The 18,621-nt window shown below is 36.5% G+C and overlaps 1 protein-coding gene across 2 annotated transcripts; it reads right to left on the bottom strand.

Annotated features, from left to right (window-relative positions):
* Positions 1-2,608: 2,608 nt before the first annotated feature.
* On the bottom strand, positions 2,609-16,965 carry LPAR4 (lysophosphatidic acid receptor 4). 2 transcript variants are annotated; one of them, XM_081277814.1, is made up of 4 exons: positions 16,608-16,965; positions 13,618-13,666; positions 12,625-12,721; positions 2,609-6,631 (listed from the first exon to the last, which is right to left on the bottom strand). In XM_081277814.1, exon 4 carries the CDS (start codon positions 6,552-6,554, stop codon positions 5,442-5,444), a length of 1,113 nt encoding a protein of 370 aa, XP_081133940.1. In that variant the 5' UTR covers positions 6,555-6,631; positions 12,625-12,721; positions 13,618-13,666; positions 16,608-16,965; the 3' UTR covers positions 2,609-5,441. The 2 variants fall into 2 exon arrangements, with proteins under 2 accessions (XP_081133940.1, XP_081133939.1); XM_081277813.1 differs by lacking the exon at positions 16,608-16,965 and adding an exon at positions 15,764-16,273.
* Positions 16,966-18,621: the final 1,656 nt, after the last annotated feature.

Genomic DNA, 18,621 nt, shown 5'->3' with positions numbered 1-18,621 from the left:
TCATCTATCTGTCACAGAGTTGATATTTAAATAGTTGAATTAGTAAATGAATGAACTCGGAATCCCAGGAATTCCCCCAGACAAACCAATTCTTAGGAACTTCAAGCTGCCTTGAAGTGGGTCTAGTCCAGGATCCCCACTGAGAAAGGTGACTCATGGTTTCAGCTTTGTTACCCCAGCAAGTACAAAGAAGACAACAACCGGAGGAGCAGACAGCCTACTCTGAACTTGCCATTTGAGGTGTGAGTCCTGTTTGTGACTGCCTTTTCATCTAAAAGGTTGGAGCTGCTCCATGATGAATAGGAAGGGAACTGGTTGCTAGGGCCATACAAGGCACTCCAGTCTGAGAGCCTGCCAGACTTCCCTCACAGACACATTTTGGACCTCATCCTGGACCAACTCCTATAGGTTCCTGAACTCAGTACCTCCCTGGATACTTGGGAAAGAAGAGTTTCATTCCCAGGACCTCAGAGAGGTAAAGAAGCAAAGCAGTGAGCAGTACATGGCTCTTCAAAAATCAGAACACAGGATGTGGCTCAGTGGTCCAGTGCCCCTGAGTTAAATCCCCAGTAACCACCCCCTCCCCCAAAATTGGAATACAAGGGACATTTTAACTCAGTGGACTGTAATTTGGCTTCCATCTTGAAACAAACTGCTTCATATTTCATGAACAATTTCACAAAGTTTCACTATGATCAGGAGACATTTAAGGGAAAGAATTCCAGTTTATTTGAAATAAAAACATGGGTTCCTAGTCATTGAGGAGAATTTTGGAAAATAGGGCTCTCAGGAGAAAGGCAGTGCATGGTTTGCACTCCATAATACACAAAAGTGATACCAAACTTTTCTGCCAAAAACATGACCACAAAGACTGTAAAGGCAAACAGCTCTGCTCCTGCCTCTAATAAGATATATTCAGAAATGTACAATTCTTTTTCTTCCAATCCTCTAGATTTGGAACGTTTTGACCTGCCCAAAGTGCACCAGATTACACACCTTCCCTTGTTTGCAGTGCCTCTTATGATTCTCAATGTGGAGAGAGAATTTTAAAAGCTACTACAGCTGGGTCACCCTTCACTTATAAAGATGCTTTTTTCACCATGGAAATCTAATCTGTTGCAATTTCTTTCAAGCATTCTGTTGACCTTGGATGTTGAGTTGCCAATTTAAATTTTTTAGTGCTTTATAGTTTGTGTTTGTATGTATTAATAAAGTATTTCCTTATTTAACAGAAATAGAGAGAGATGAGGAAGTTGCAGTGCAGAGGCACCACATATCATGAGGCAAGAGAGCCCAAGGCTCAAGAAATAATTTAGCAAATACTGGGACAATAATCTCTCCCCACCCTGTCCCTGGTTTAGACAATCACTTGAATTAATCAGACTCTCTTTCTGAAATGTGAATGGGAGGGATCAATTCTTCACACCTTAGTGTGAATCTTTTCAATCTGTCACTATCTTGACAGAGGTTTCTGTATTGTTTTTGGTCCAGACTCCATAGGGGTTGAAGAGAGATGTTGAAGAGGGAAAGAGCCACAAGAAAAACAGGAGGACAAAATGTAACCTGGGAAACCATGCTAAAGAAAGAATGCAGGGATTTGGGGTAGAGACAGAGGTCGAAGAGAACAAATAGGGATGTGAAACAAAGGACTTCTCTCCCCATTGTTTCTGAGGAAGTGGCCTAGAAGGTCACTAATAGAAAAGTTCCTCTAATTTTAAATACATCCTGGGGCTGACCATGTTGGTCATAACGTCAGAAAAGGGAGCAATTGCTGTTGACAACTAGGGAACAAACACAAGATGCCAACACTGCTTTCCCTAGAATTAAAGGAATGAGCATGATTCCCTGTGCAACCACCTGGAACCATCACCTGCTCTAGTTACTGACCTGTTAGCTCCCTAGTTTACCCTCATATTACAATCACATGGCCTTTTTGCCCCAACTTGCCCCAGGCCACTTAGATATTGTCCTAGGATGTTTCATCAAATCCTAGAAATCAAATTAAAAAATGACTAGAAACCCCCAATACAGTAATTTCTTAGTATACTCTGGGGCTTAGTTCTAGAACACCCTATGGATACCAAAATCCATGGATGCTCAAGCCTCTTATGTAAAATGGCTTAGTATTTGCATATAGCCTTATGTGCATCCTCCCATATACTTTAAATCATCTTTAGATGACTTATAATACTTAATACAGTGTAAATTCTACATAATTAGTTTGTTATACTGTCTGTACATCTTCAGAACAGATAAACCTTTTTTTTTCAAATATTTTTGATCTGAGGTTGGTTGCTTGAATCCATGGGTATAAATCAAAGCCAAGTTGGAACAATTATGAAATAAGTTAGTACTCTGTGTGTGTGTGTGTGTGTGTGTTTATCATGGTCCCTGAAAAGTCACCAAGGGAATGATCATTTTCTAATGTTTCAGTTTTCAGACAGACTCAAAAATAAAGTATTAGAATGATTTGAGAGTAAACACACTTTAGTAAATCCTTTCTTGAAGGATGGAGGAAAAATTAAGGGAAAATGTCCACAAATACAGACAGTTGAGGGAAGAAATAATTGACCAAAGTGTAACTGCTAGATAATCCGAATATATTTTATTACATTTAATAAGCACTTAAAATCAAGTTGCAATTAAAGCTGAAAGATTACCTTTGCCTTTATGTGTACAATAAAGTCAATTTTATTTAGTTTTACATTACATTTTGATGGTTAAATTGTTCATATGAAAAGTTTTATTAGCAAGTTATATTAACTATAAAAATGGAAGTTAACTAAAAGGAAGAGAAATATGAAATATTAAACATAACTAAACATAGAAATTATACAAAAGGTAACTGATTTAATAATATATTTTATGTCAACTTGGTTAACATATCCCATTAAATGGTCTGGTGTTACAATCCTAAAATTTTATAATTTTAAGAGCTAAGGGCAGAAACAAAAATTCACATATAGTATATACTTAAAAAAATAGAAAAGAAATAATATCAAAGAAAAAAAGATTATTCATACTTTAATTACTAATTTGTTCTTACAACATAACCTAACTGAATTTAGTCTAACTTAACCTAATTTCATCTATAACTGAATGCCTTGTGTATTCCAACTACAACCATTCTTCACAAGACAATATAATGCATGATTATTTTTAGAACTTTAGATCATGAGGAAAAATTAACACCAGTTTTGAGAATTCATTTTTACTATTGTTCTATTGTTTAAGCATTTTTTCAATTAGTTCTTAACCCAAGCACAGATTCAGTAATTTTTAAAGTTACTTTAAAATCTTAGTATTTTTAGATCTACATATCATTAGAAAAAAAAAAAAAAGGTTAACAGGTTTCAAAAATTCACTTATTGTTTTAAAATTTTTACTTTTTCATTATTGTTTACTTTTCATTGCTTTATGGTTTTTATTATTTTTTTAACCATTCCTTGGCACAAGTTCAGCAAATTACAAGATGCATTGTTACTGGAAGTTCTACTTTGAAATTCTTAGCATTTTTAAGTCACTATATCATCTACATATTTTTAAACTGATTAATGTACATTTTTAAAATATTTTTCTTATTTTTCAAGGTTTTAGAAATGTTGAAAAGTTTTGTTATTTTTTATATATGTGTGTGAGAGTTTTTAATTTCCGTTGCATCTGACTTAAGCACAAATGTAGCACCTTTCGAGCTATTTTTTTTACTTAAAAGTATTAAAACTTATTACAATCACTCTTCATCCAAAAATAGCAAGATTTTAAGGACAATTTTAGTTTTTGATATTTGAATTATAAAAATGGTTATTTCTTTTGATAGATTTTTAAACATTGTTTTAATTGCTCCTAAACTGGGTGCCTGTTTAGGGGCTTTCTAGGTGCATTTTGAACCAAAGTATCACAAGAAAGTTTCAGCACTTTTAAAATTTTACAGATGCTCAAAAACAGTGCAGGTTCTAAATTTTTTTCTGTGTTTGTTTTGTTTGTTCTAATATTTTTTTTAGTTTTATGTCAGTTTTTTTTCCTGTTTATTCCTGATCAAGGCAAAAATTTAACAGATTTCTAGTTGAATTTTGATAAAAAATCCATACAAATAACCTATTTTTAAATTTACAGTGATTCAAAAATATATAAAATAGTAACACAAATGTTAGGAACTATTTTTGTGGGGGTTTTTTGTCTTTTTTTATTTTGGGCTTTTTTTCTTTTTTTTTTTTTTTTTTTTTTTTTTTTTTTTTTTTTAGTTTATATACATTTTTTTTCAATTTGCTCCCAACCTGGGCACAAACTCAGTAGCTCCCTGGCTACACTGTGCTCCAAAATTTAATAGGAAAGCAATAAGTATTTTAAAGTTACAGGTCCCTACCACCTCCCACCCCCAAATAACTGCAAATATACATTTTTTTGTTATTATTGTTATTATTTTCTCATTTTTTTTCAATTCGCTCCCGACCTGGGCACAACTGCAACAGCTTTTTGGTTGCACTGTGCCCCAAAATTTCATATGGATTATGTATAACTAATTAAAACAAATAAAAAAATTAAAACAAATTCATATGGAGAATAAATATTTTATACAACTCAGTCCCTCAAAAGAAAGGTAATTATAAGTATTAAGAAAAAAATGTTAGTGTTGCTTAGGTTTTCTTTATTGATGTTTCGTTGTTTTTTTTTTTTTTTTTCTATGTGATTTTCCATTTTGTACCTGCCAGGCACATAGGTAGCAGCTTTCTGGCTTAGAATTTTCATACAAAAATCTTTATGTAATATAAAAAGAAAGTTTTAAAAATTGACACTGTTTGTGATTATAAATGTGTAAATTTGTTAATTTTCTAATTCTCCCCAACCATATACATGAAAATACTTTTTCTTTTCTGTTTTCAAAATTATCAAATACAAATTTAGCATAATTTAACAAAATTAGCATAACAATTTTTACCAATTCTTTAAAATTGGACACATTTCTTATTAATAACATTAGGATAAAATAAGTTCTTGTGTTAAAATAAATTGAATGACAATTCAAAAAAAGAAGAAAAAGATTAGCATATATCAGTAGTAATATAACCTTTTTTTAAATAATCCCTGAATTTGTTCTATATTTATAGGCCCAACCCAATTACCAAAATCAATGGAATGGAAATAGCTTTTTAGAAGTTTAAAGTAATCTGTGTATCACTAAAGTGAAGGCCACTGGCCACTTACATAACATGATACCATGAAATTCCAACCCAGCAGAAGAGTCTGGTGATCTGTTTCAGTTGTTGTAATTAGACTTGACCTATAATTACTGAACAAAACAGCATATTACATTAAATGTTCAAACAAATGCATCTGACTGTATTTGGTACACTGATCTATACTCAGTATCATTAGCTTCAAAATCTTAGCATAAAAAAAATCATAGGAGAAACTGTATCTGGACCAGAAGACAATTCTTGTACCTAGAAAGTAGATTCTAGCATTAATTCACCGCCATTATTGGTTGTTTGATCACTAACTTCCTCTTGAATAGCTGGAAGGGAAGGCTTTGTGGTTAGAGGTGTTTCAGTCTTAAACAGGGACTCCATCCTGATATGGGTATTGATGTAGAAGGACTTCTGAAAGGACTCAAGAGTGAAATAATAGATGAAAGGGTCAAAGCAACAGTTCAGAGTTGCAAGGCACAAGGTAATTGGGTACATTATCTTTGCAAACCTTTCCAACAAGCAATTGGTAATAGCTTGGGAGCGCACCAGGGCATACAGGAAGAGAACAGAATTATAGGGTACAAAGCATACCACAAAGACTGCCATATGCACTGTGATCATCTTCAGCACTTTTTTCTTATTGGTCCCAATTTGAGACAAAGTAGCAGGCTTGCGGAGGGTTCTCAGCACCACAGAAGAACAAGTGACATTCAGTATCAGAGGAATGATAAACCCCACAACTTCAATAAATATTGTGATCTTGGACAGATAAGTCTTCCAGACCCTTTTGGAGAAGCCCTCAAAGCAGGTGGTGGTTGCATTGTTGACATTCGTGGTGGAGAACAAAGATGCTGAAATACCACCACTGAGGACCAGAATCCAGACACCAGCACACACAATGGCAGAATTCCTCCTGGTCCTAATGGTACGAGATCGGAAGGGATAGACAATAGCCAGAAAACGATCCACACTAATACAGGTAAGAAAGAGCATGCTCCCATAGATATTGGTGAGAAATGCAGTCCCAGAGATCTTGCAGAGAGTGTCACCAAAAGGCCAGTGCCGGTTGAAGTTGTAAAATATTTTGAAGGGTAGGGTACAGACAAAAAGCAAATCAGAGAGGGCCAGATTAGTGATGAAAATAGCGGTCTCACTTCTCATTTTCATGCGAAAGCAGAAGACAAACAGAGAGGCACTGTTGGTTATCAGACCCAGGATGAATACAACACTGTAGACAGCACCATTCAGATTATATTTGAAGGAATCATCAACAATGCAAGTATTATTGGTAGTAGCATTGCCCAACCTGGGTCTGAGGCTTGAATTTAAATCTTGGAATTGGAAGTCAATGAATCTTCTGTCACCCATGGATTTTTTTCAGAAGGCCTGCTAGCTGCAGGGGTTCACCACTCTGAGACTAGGGACTGGTAGGAAATACTTTCCTCCTGTGGGAGACAAGATGGAATGAATCAGCAAATCTGCCTTCCAGAAAGTAAAATATATTTGGTCTACCCAGGTTGAAAGATAACATGCACATTCAATTGAGTTTGGCAAGTACTTTTGAGAACCTACCATACATTAAAAGTAATACAAGAGTATGTTGCAGAAGTGGGAGAGATCAAACTCAACAAGTAGGTGCAATACTTTGGCACTGCGATGAATATGAATTAGGTGTAGGCCACTGGAGAGTTCAAACGGGGGGGGGGGGGGGACGGGGGGGGGGACGGGACGGGATGACATCTAACAACTAAAGCAATGCAAATGCTTTGATATTTGCATGGCACTTTTCAATTTTCAAAATCCTGTCAAAAGCCATGCTTTATTTGATTTCCAAAAGAATACCATAAGGCAGGCATGAGTGAAATTCTCACCATTTTATAAAGTAGAAATTGAGGCTTAAATAATTTTAAAATTATAGAATATGAGAAATGGAAGAGGGTATAAGTGGTATGGCCAGAACCAGATTCAGTTTATTTTATTCCTAACCCAGGGACTTTTAAGCTACTCCAAATGTCTACTCTCCAGTGTTACTGAAACACCTTATCTGAGTATTAGTTCTATTGCAGATGTTTATAGGACCTCCAGAACACACTCTAAAATGTCATGACTAAACTCCTGAACTAGATAACTGGTTCACCTTTTTCTTCTAAATTAGGAGTTAAGGAATCCCTAAGTTAATTAGAGCTGCTAGCCAATTTTTTTTTTCACTATACCACATTGCCTTTATAAGGAGACAATTCAAATAACAAACTCAACACTTCTATCCTGCAGGTCATGGTCCTCTTTCCAAGTTTCTCTCATGCTAGACCCTAAGCCTATGTTGTCTTCCTTTTCCGTTTATCACGGCTCATTCCATCAGATACTTCCACAACTCCACCTATTAAATCTCCCTGGTCAATAAAGCCTTTGCTTGCCAAGTAGAAGTGATGAGAGATGCATTTTATATGAACAGCCACCCCTCAAGACTCACGTCTGATCTGTCCCCTTACATGTCTTCTGCCTGCCTGTTTGTACATGTGACAGCCAGTGATTTAATCTATTTTTTTTATTATCTAGGCAGACATTTTTTGAAGGTGCATTTAGAAATCTTACCAACGTTCTCCTAGGTCAACAGCTGCCACTGGAGAGAGACTGTCCTTTGAAAGTGCTCTAAAATACACTATGGATAAATAGCTGCTGAATGAATTCTTTTGAATGAGAAGGACATGGAATAAAAGTGGCCTTTATTCTCTAACATATCCAGTAATGAGATTTCACATGATTTTATTCTAAAATGTAAAAGGCAGTTTTCTGAAATGATTTCCCCTTATGTCATTTTTTCCCTCAGAATTCTCAGGAAACAGATCAAAGGACCTCAGTATAAAATAGAGAAGGGAGTAAAAGCAGTAACCTGTGAAAGATGCAGAGGTCTGAAATCACCTAAACCAGTGTTTGGCTTAAGAAAAGAAATATTTGGTTTGAGGGGAAAAATATTTATTTACTGCAGTGCATGGAGGGAGAGATGATCTTGGAAAATATGGGGTATAAAGCAAAGGGTTGTCATTTTTAATAGTTTTCAAGTTAAAATTGGAAGTTTGCTATCCTTGATTTATCATTCAACAAATGTTTATGGACTACCTCCCCTAAGCCTAACCCTGAACTAAAATCACAGTCCTCCTTGGCTATTTTATTGTATATGCCCAGCTCAACTGTTGTTAGAAGCGACCCTAATATGCAAAAGCAGAGTACCATAGAAACCTTGACCATGTAAGGTCTACAAAGAAAAAAAAGAGCCAGATAAGGAAGATATAAAATCAAGTGGGAGAATAGGAGAGGAGATGGAAAGGAAAATAGCAAAGAAAGAAAAACTAGAGAATTGATAAAAAAGAGGGGAAGAGGAAGTAAAGAAGAGAGAAGCTGGTGAGAGGTAAGTGCTGCTGTCTAATTATATCTCATTTGCATTCAGTCCTGGGAGGGATAACCAGCTCAGAGTTCCTACAGTCCCATTCTGGCTAACTTGCTTTATCTTATTACCTCCAGATAACTCTGATAGAAGCATGGTTTGCAATCACTGTGTTTAAGGTCACTGAAGCTGATCAGCAGAAACAAGAGCCTGGAAGATCTCAATCAATGATGATCATATCACACTTTGGAAGCCATAGACCCAAGGTTTTTGCAGCTTATGTGTTTCATCATGGAGTGGTTTAAGAAAAAAGGAAATACCAAACTTCTCAACTGCTTAATCCATTTTCTTTACTATTTTTAACACCTCACTCACTGTCCATTAACCCAGAAGTCTTTTTTTTTTGTAAACTAAGATCATCATCCACATTCAAAATGAATAATTTTATTGCTGAAAGAAATCAAAACAGTCAAGGAAATATCCATTTTACATAGCCACACAATCTAAAGAAATCATGGGGCTACAAAACCCTTAACATAAAAGCCTGGCTTTTTTCACTGGGATCTGCTTGCACCTACCTTCTATACTAAGTACTGCTAGTAAGTTTATTTTATTTGTAAAATTCTTTCATAGTAGAAGCCTTTTCACCTCTGCCCAGAGTTCTTCCAGTCTGTCCACTGGTAAACCATGGGACATGTTGCTATGTCACTGGCTATATATTATTTTGTACTTTTTAAGATGTAATGTTCCAAATAGGTGCATTTGTCTCTTGTTTTTCATCCATTTCTTTTCATAATTTCAATCATTTTATTCTTTATCTTAATTGACAAATCATAATTATATTACATGTGTGGAGTATAATGTGATGTTTTGATATATGTATACAATGCAGACTATTAAATCAAGCTAATTAACACATCCATTACCTTATTTCAGTTTTATATCACCACGAACATATGCACCATACCCACAGCAGGCAGTATGTTAATGCCTGGCACTTCTGCTCTGCTGCTCTGAGTAATCAAATCCTGTGGGAGAGGAAAGGACCACAGACAAGAAAGCTGTACAGTCTCACTCCTAAAGAGAGGGCATGGGAAAACTGCCTCTATGGCCCTATTCATAGCTTTCCTTTGCCTGAACACACACCACCTTTGCTGTCTAGCAGGGAGGGTGTGGTGCTAGGACTTAACACAGCATTGGAAGCAAGGAGTTCTATTTCTGACTCAGACACTGGTTCACTCTGTAACTTGGCTATACTGTTTCTCTTCCCTGTATAAACATTACCTCTGAGCCTCACAGCTGAGGCTAGGAATATTCAACAGTGCTTGTGAGTAGCTTTATGAGCTTGCCAATATTCAATCTTACCTAACCACAGAGAAACATTATAGAAGCTGTTTCCTTCTCCCATCTCTGACACAACTGGAAATTTATATCTGAGTCTTTCTTGGTACTCTGAACTTCATATTAGCAACACATCTTTTTCTTGATGTCTTATACCTCAGAAAGTCCCCCCTTGAGTTCCAACCTTAACACAATGAACTCATAACAAAGCAATTCAGGAAGAGACCTCCAATGGAATATCTCTCCTGGAGCTATAATTTTAAATAATAATCAGAGAAATATTTGGCTCTTGAGCTGATTCCAAAGGAGAATCAATGATGTCCAAAAAACAAGGTCTTTTCTCCCTGAATGGCTTTTCTTTAGGCTAAAAGAAACAGTGTTTCTAAATACTAGATCTTCCTGAAGGGATAATGTATTGAGTAGTGAATGGAGGTAAAGGGCCCACACTTGAGCTTCTGATGAGATGAAGAAAGGAAAAAATTTAGGCCGACACAGTTAATTACATCTTCCACTACAAGCAGCATCAGACTATTGTATTGTGCAGATATTTGCAGCCAATTATTCCAACAATTAATAACCTAGGGGATAAGCATTAGGTAGGTGTATTTTCATTGACAATGGACAGGATGTAGGTCACCTGGAGGTTGATCAAAAAGTCACTGACCCTCAATGAATTTTTAACTTTGATCTACACATATGGAGCCAATTCTCACAGTTCATTGTAGTATCATTTTTCTGGTTTCTAATGATAATGAATTATATCATGTTTGGTGTCTTTGAGGCTCCTGAAGGAAATGGTTAGGCTTTTGTCCATATAAGGACCAGTGTGCCGAGAGCCATTGCCAAGTAGGAATGACACATGGCAATTTCTTTGTCAGCCTACTCCATGTTGCTTAGAGGAAGGACTCTCCATTGTGGAAATGGGCTTGCCTTTGGACCCAGGTCATTTGTAGTGACATTGCATGTATGCTTGAGTAAGGTGACCTTGCTCAAGGACCAGGGCGGATCCAGGTTTAGGGTGTATCCTGCTGGGATTAGGGAGTATCCCGCTCCTTGGGTTTAGGGCGGTTCCAGGTTTAAGGTGTACCCTGCTGGGAATAGGGGGTATCCTGCTGCCTCAAGTGCCCGCCTGCTCCTTGAGTTCCTGTTGAGTTCTTACGGGATTCAGAAAGTATTTGGGATTCAGAGCCTGGTGGAGTACGTGAATTCTGCCCAGAACGTGGATTTCCCCAGAACGTGTGTAGAATAAATAATTGCTGTTTGAATCTACAAGGCTGTGAGTGGCTGGTGATTTTGTGCCCAGCCAGACTGCGGCACCAGTGAATACTTAAGTCACTTCACAAAGTGCTAACCTTTCAGATGATACATTGGAAACAAAGTTCTAACTCAGAGAAAGCTGAAACCTACTGTGTCCTTGCCTATACATACTTATCAGTAAGACAAATTTAAAAATACAAAAATGTTGTTAAAATACAGCTCAAAATCATTCTCCTGGAGCAACAGGGAATATATCCAGATTGTTGTTCCTCATATGAATGGCTGATAACAGATAAGATTTCTAAAGTAAATTTTCTATGCCAAGTCACAGGCACAGGTCACAATCATACATGTGGTTCCAATTGACGTTCCAATGCATTGGTTGATGTTTCATAATAGTTTTCAAACACAATCTAGGCTTACGAAATTCCATATGGAGGAAACAATAGGTAAATGTTTCACTCCAGAATGGAGCAAGGAAATTCTTCTGCACTGGCCTCTTATTTTTGAAGCAAGAAATACCAGTTTTAAAGTAATTTGTCTGTATTGAACTTTGTTTTCACCAAAATTAAAGGCTGATTTTTCCCCATTTTATTTAAGGAGAGCAAGAAATTGACAGAAGCTCCAATCTGATCAGATCCTATCTTTAGTGACCAACTTAATACTTTTTTCTTTTCTCCCCAAAAGTACTCCAGTCTTCTACTAACCCTTCACCTGATGACACAGTCCAATCTTTGGGGAATAATGTGGTCCAGTGCTCAATATGATGGGGCCAAAGATTACATCAGACCTACTAATGTAGAATTTTCCCTTGTACTTAGTTATAGAGTAAGAAAACTGCAGAGAAATTGCTCAACTTAGTGTTATGAAATTGTTTAGAGTCTTGAGACTCAATATCTCATCTCATCAGAAGCCCCAGACCTTTTGGGAAAGATTTTGGGTGTTCCTAAAACAGCTCATTTCCAAATTCTGAAAGATTCACACATGCCAGTTAGGACTCAGTTTCATTCCATATATCTGAGCAGACAAATCAGTAATCAATTCGAACACCAATTCATCTGATACACTTGAATATTCATCCTGATAATATGAATTAAAAAGGTCTCCCATCTATAAAGTTATGTATCAATGACAAAGAAGGGTTGAGCTAAAGAATGAATATTCATCTACAGCAGAATTGCCTGGATTTTACTATAAACAAATATAACTCCTTCTCTAACCATTCTAAATTATATCATATGATCTGTAATAACCTGGAAGTATTGGTTACAAAAAGAGTTGGAGAGGTAGAGTGCTTGCCTCACATATGTGAGGCCCTGGGTTTGATTCTCAGCACCACATGTAAATAAATGAATAAAATAAAGGTTCATCAACAACTAAAGATTTTTTTTTAAAAAAGAGTTCGAGAATAAAATAAGTATTTGTGTAGAAAATTAATACTAGGAAAATGGTACTCACCACATTAGTTTAAATTCTGGCAGCAATTTTATCTCAGATATGAGTACTCAATAAACTTTCTGGAGGCACTGTAGTTAGGAATTTCCTCCAACAGGTGCTGTGAAATAGAATTTGTTACAATAGTGTACCATAAGAGAGCTTATCAGTAAAATATATACAAAGATCACAAGGTAGACAAAATTATTACATTACATAAATCATAGTAAATGAGAGTCAACATATTTTAAAATGGTATTTAACAATTTTAGATAATGTTTTATTTTCCAAAACTGTCATTGCTGTCCCATATTTTAAGAGTGAAGCACAAAACCCATGAATATGTATAACTTATAATCATCTAAAGATAACTAGGACCAAAAGGCATAAAAATATCCCTCCCCACTTCCATACATTAAAGATGACCAACAAAAGAACTTTTTTTGGTCTGAAGTTATATCAGTTTTTTTATTTTTCTCGTCTCTCTCCCTTTTTCTCTGGCACAACTGTTTTGGTTGGGCAGGCGCCTTAATGGGGGCAAAGAAAGAACACTGGAACAACAGGTGGAGACTCCACTGCCTTGACTCTAACCTACATTCACACCCGATTTCTTTACTTCCTGACCTGAACTATACTGATATGAGAGAGGCTTCAATTACTGGCTATTAGCACAATCATTGATAATCACTCTGCCTTTACTAGTGTATGCTAGGCCTATACATCATAGCATTCTGTAACACCTTCAAATTACAAATCTACAAAATACACATATAGAATCAGAATATATAATGGGATTCTTAAAGGTAGCATTTAGACCTCATAGCAATGCTTATAAAGTAAAATCATCTGCCAGTGACAGACTCATGATATTGCCACATCTCATTCTCTTCCAAAAATAAAAGGTAGCCTAAAACAATGCAGACTGCTAATGATACTCTAATTTTCCTGATATAATGTCTCTCTAAAAAAACCAAAATAAATAAAATATTTAGACAATTTAAAATACATTGAAATCACCTTAATATTAAGGAGAATAGTTTTCACACTCCTCCAGAAAGCAGTATTCCTGAAATGAAATGAATATTGTTTTACTGGGGTTTCTGAAGTAAAGACAGAAACATTAACATTTCTTTATTTTATGGTTTTCATAACTGATATAAAGAAATTTTTAAAATTTGGAAATCCAAGCAAATGGGAAGTTCAAACACTCAGAAGTTTTCATTTCTGATATTAATTCTATATAGCCACATTTTGTCCCATAACTAGGTAACTATGGGAGAACACATCGCAGTCCCTTTCTGGGCCTCAGTTTCTCTTTGTCTTCCACCTTTGGCCCTGACTGACAGAAGCCTTCAATTGTTGCCATGGTAGAGGCTTCTCTGGTTATCCCCTGCTAGTTATTTTCACCTGCTTCCACTTGTCACTGCAAAAAAAAAAGAGTTTTAATTCTTGAAGGTCTGTAATGACAATCATTAAATTTTATTAAATGCAATGAAACGACTGCTAGATTTATTTGAATATCAGAAGTAAATATTATTAATTAGCACAAAACATAAGAATCACAGAGCAAGATGCCATTTACACCCTCGTGTCTTCCAAATCCCCTTATTTTCCTCACCCTCTGTCCTGCCTATTCAGCAACCATATCAACTCTAATCTTCTAGATCTCAATTCTTGATCCTTTCTACCTGGTCACCTTACCCATCAAAATATGAGATTAACAGCATACTTCAAAACATAACTATACAAAATCAGCAGATTACTTATTCTGTTCATGGTTCTGATAACCAATAAACCTACTAAAAGTGAGGCTGGTTTCTCAACTTCCAATTTCAGTACCAATATTCCCAAATACATTATTTTTTTTTTCCTCCCCTTGAAAAAGGTCAACAGCAGACCATATATGACGACAGGCAGACAAAAGCAACTGCACAATTAGATTCTAACCAAATCACAGCAAGGGCAACAAATCTCACTGCATTTTCCCTCAAAGGGGATTGAATAGATCAAGCTTTAGCTAAGCTGGGCCTGGGTGTTGCTTTGAGGCATCTCCCCATTCCTGTCTTTAACTTTCAGAGAGTACACATTCTGAAAGGCTGGCCTGATTGTTCCAATAGGGCTTTCATTCACATCTCTGATTGGCAGGAGGTGCTTTAGAATGTAGAGGACATCAGGTTTATCAACTGAACTCATCCTTTATAGAAAGAGTGCAACTTTTCTTCTGCGACAATGCAAAGGGATTTATAATCAATTTTGGTGGGTATATTGTTTGGAATTTTGTTCTGAAAAATGAACAAGTTGCAAAGCCACTAGATAAATTTGTTTGGATAGTAGGTTATTATTGTTGTCTCCATATTAGTCAAGAAAAAATATGGTGGTTTAATTTGGTAAAGTAGCAAAATGAATAACCCCACCAAGCTCTGTAATGTTCTAAACTTTGGATTTGTCTGGTCATTTTTCATACAGAAATCATGATAAATTACATTATTATATTTTCTGAAACAAACTGAACAAAATACAATACTTATCAATTCAATAAGATCTTTTTACTAAAAACCTTAAAAACATTCAGGATATACAGGAAGAGAATTTTAAAGATGTCACAATGTTGCATTTTATGGCAAAAGCAAAAACTTTCACATTAACAGTGAATTCTATTTATGCCAGAATTAGTTTCTCATTCAAACATGATTCTTCCTTTATGGGCAAATTCATGAATTATTCAATATAGCAAATGTCACATTCTCCATAAATCAATTAAGCATCAAAGGCATGTCGTGTATAGTTTTACTAGAAAAAACCTCATCATAATAGAAGCCACATTAGCTCACAATCAATTGTAAACCAAAGAAATACAAAGCTAGCCAAAATTGTTCTACCCTGTGATTAAAAATCAGCTCTTTAGGACAACTGTGTTTACATGAAACAACAGCCTGAAAATCCTGTCTCTTCCACGGAAACAATATTATTGCCAAAACAATAGAAATTCTTGTTTTTGTTTTTGTTTTTTTACCATTCAACACGACGATCCTTGTTCAGCACTTCAGAGTTGAAGTCTAACTTCTTTCCCAAAACACTCAAAGCATCAGTGTTTCCACTGAAGTTTGTTACGCCATCCCCCACCCCCAAACGCCCAAATCAAATCTTTCTCAAAGAGACTTACCCCAAAAAAGAGTGTGCTAGATGAGAGAGTGTGCTCATGCCTGTAGACAATTAGCTAATAAACATGTAAACGGGCAATTCGCACTTTGGAAGTGCATATTTTTATCCATTATTTTTTTTTAACAGGGAAAGGTTAGCCCAGCCCAAAGTAGCAGACTCTGGGCTGCCGCAGCTTACAGTAAACCGCTCATTCTGAAAATGTGAGCTTATTTACATTTATCTCTTTCCCTTTGTTAAGAACCGGCCCTCTTTAATGCTGTAGCCGGCATGCCTTTAACAAACAGGACACAAGAAAAGGCCCAAAGTCCGGGCTGGAGCCCAGGGCCGGGGGAACTCTTGGGGGTCTCAATAGGAAATGCTTTTCATTGGGTAAGGAGGCATTATTAGGAGCCGAGATCCCGCCCAATCCCCTGTGCTCCACCGTTCCCTTAGTCACCAATCACTGGACTGAAGAAGTTTTTCCTTAAAGAGCATTGCCCAGGAAAAGCAGTTTCACAGTCAAGAATTAGTGGCTTAAGTGCCACTTGACAATATAAAAAGTGTCTTTCCTGACCAATTAATCCGCAGAGAAAGCCTGTGTGCCTGTCTTTGCTGCAGGACCGCTACCCCCTTACAATTCTAATGAGGAGGAGGAGACAAAACTTCAAACTGGGAGGAGTGTTTCAATTATGAGAAACCCATGTTTGCTCTTATTTGTTTGAAATAATTACAATATTGATAATAATAAATAGGGGGCAGGGAAAAGGCAAAAGTGAAAGGGACCATAAATATATTCTTACTATATTATGCAAAATTAAATCTCCCACCACCACAAAAAAATCCATAAAATTCAGTACTATACTCACTTGCTCAAGCCAGCGAAGTATCCTCAGATAGAGATGTGTTGGGGTCCCAGAGCTCCAACACCCACCTTCTATGGGCCAGGGAGCCGTCTGTGGCAAAAGGAGGGTCTACACTTCTCTTAAATAACTGCTTGGCAGGAAGACTAATTACCATGAAATTTTCAGAGGTTTTCAAAAAAAAAAAAAAACAAACTAAATAGTACAGATGCAATCTGTTTATAATGAGGAGTTATCGACAACTGTATACCTCCTCTCCCCTTGGCAAGTTATTTGCCTATAGGTTGACTGCCTTGGTCACCCACACTACTTTTTTTTCTTCTTTTTCCCCACCCTCTCCCTGACCTAAACTCAATCATCTATCTGTGAACTTCTTTTCTAGCCTTTCCCTTCCACTTACATGCCCCCCTCCCATCTTTTCCTCCTCTACCTCCACCCACTGCCAAGACTACGACAACAGCAATCCCTCCCCCTTCTCTGGAATGAAACCTTTGGCCAAGGATAAGGTGCTTTCATTTTCTGGGCAGAGTCATGTCCCTGGAGAATTGGGGTAACCTCTGTCTGCTTCATAACTTCAGTCTGCATAATTAAGCTGATTCCCAAATAAAACATGTTTCACATTTGTTTATTCTCCCTCTTTCTTCAGCTCTATTGTGGCTGTTCTCACTAACAGGTCAGTGTGAAGCTGACACTAGCCTTATTACTTGTGACTGACTCTGAAAAACACTTTCTCTGTTGCCTCCCCTCCTCCACCCCATACTCTCAGTCTCTGTTCTTTCTGCTTCCCTCTCTGCTTATCTCAGGTATATCTATTTCTGTCACTTATTGATACTGGCTATGTCTTCATGAGTGATCTTTTCACCTATTCTGGGCCTAAACCACCCCTTGATTCATTTGTCAGACCATGAAAGAAAGATACAATCATTGTCCTGCAGAACTTCACCATATAGGTGAAGATACAAAGATGCATAGCACAATGAAATACAAAAAGGCAAATTTTGAAAAATAATAAAGCAGTATTATGAAGAATGAGTTCTATAATGAATCAGAGGATGGAGATGAAGTTGCATAGATAGAGCCTGGAGAGCTTCTCAGATAAGGTGAAGTTTGAGCTGAACCTTGATGGATAACCCCAAAATGGAAGGGGTTAATGTTCTAAGTGGCTTGATCCAAGTGATCAAATGCAGAATAAAGGAAATGAAAGGAGGTAGAAACGGGATTTGTTTGTGAAGAGAAAAGAAAGGTAAGGAGGAAAGCCTTTAGAGGAGAGGTCTGTTGTATCTATTCATTGTACTATACTTGTAGAGTTAACTATAGTCAGCTCACTATCATTTTCCTCTTGGGATTCGTATCCTTCAGTCTTCTGATTCGTCTACCTTCATTTCTCTTGAAGGGACTCAAGTATCTTTCTGATTAATCACCCAAATGACTTCTTAGCATATCTTTAACCATGTCATTGTGTCACAGGTCTTTCCAGCATCACTCTTCCTCTTTCTATCTGATCTTCAATATTATTGACCATCTTTCTTCTCCTAGAATGAAATAATCCCTCATACAGAACATTCTCAGATGTTGTTTCTGCTGCCTGAAATATGATTTTCCTCCATAATATCCCTTATCATTAGTTGAATTTTTATTCCTTTAGATCCTATTCCAGTATTCATGCCTTCAGGAAACTTATTTTTAACCCGAATTTAGATCATACCATGGAAATTTCTTATGGCATCATAGACATTTTCTTCATTGCATTTATCACAGGTATAATTTCACATGCTCTTTTATAATTTTGTGTGTGTGTGTGTGACACTGATCATCATTGTTTATCTCTACTAACTGGAAGCTCCAAGAGGACAGAATTCACATCTCCTAACTCTAACTCTAAATTGATATTAGTGGTGTTCACAAAAATTCTTCTGCCTGGCATTTTTTTCTTGCCTAAATTAACACAGTGTTTTGTGGTTTTTTTTTTGTTTGTTTTTGTTTTTTGTTTTTAGAGGGGTTGTTACTTTCCAGCTGAAAA

This window comes from Spermophilus citellus (assembly GCF_964194105.1).
Source record: "Spermophilus citellus genome assembly, chromosome: X".
Taxonomy (NCBI): domain Eukaryota; kingdom Metazoa; phylum Chordata; class Mammalia; order Rodentia; family Sciuridae; genus Spermophilus; species Spermophilus citellus.
Note: the sequence above shows the minus strand (reverse complement) of the source record. Positions and strands in the feature narration are given on the sequence as shown.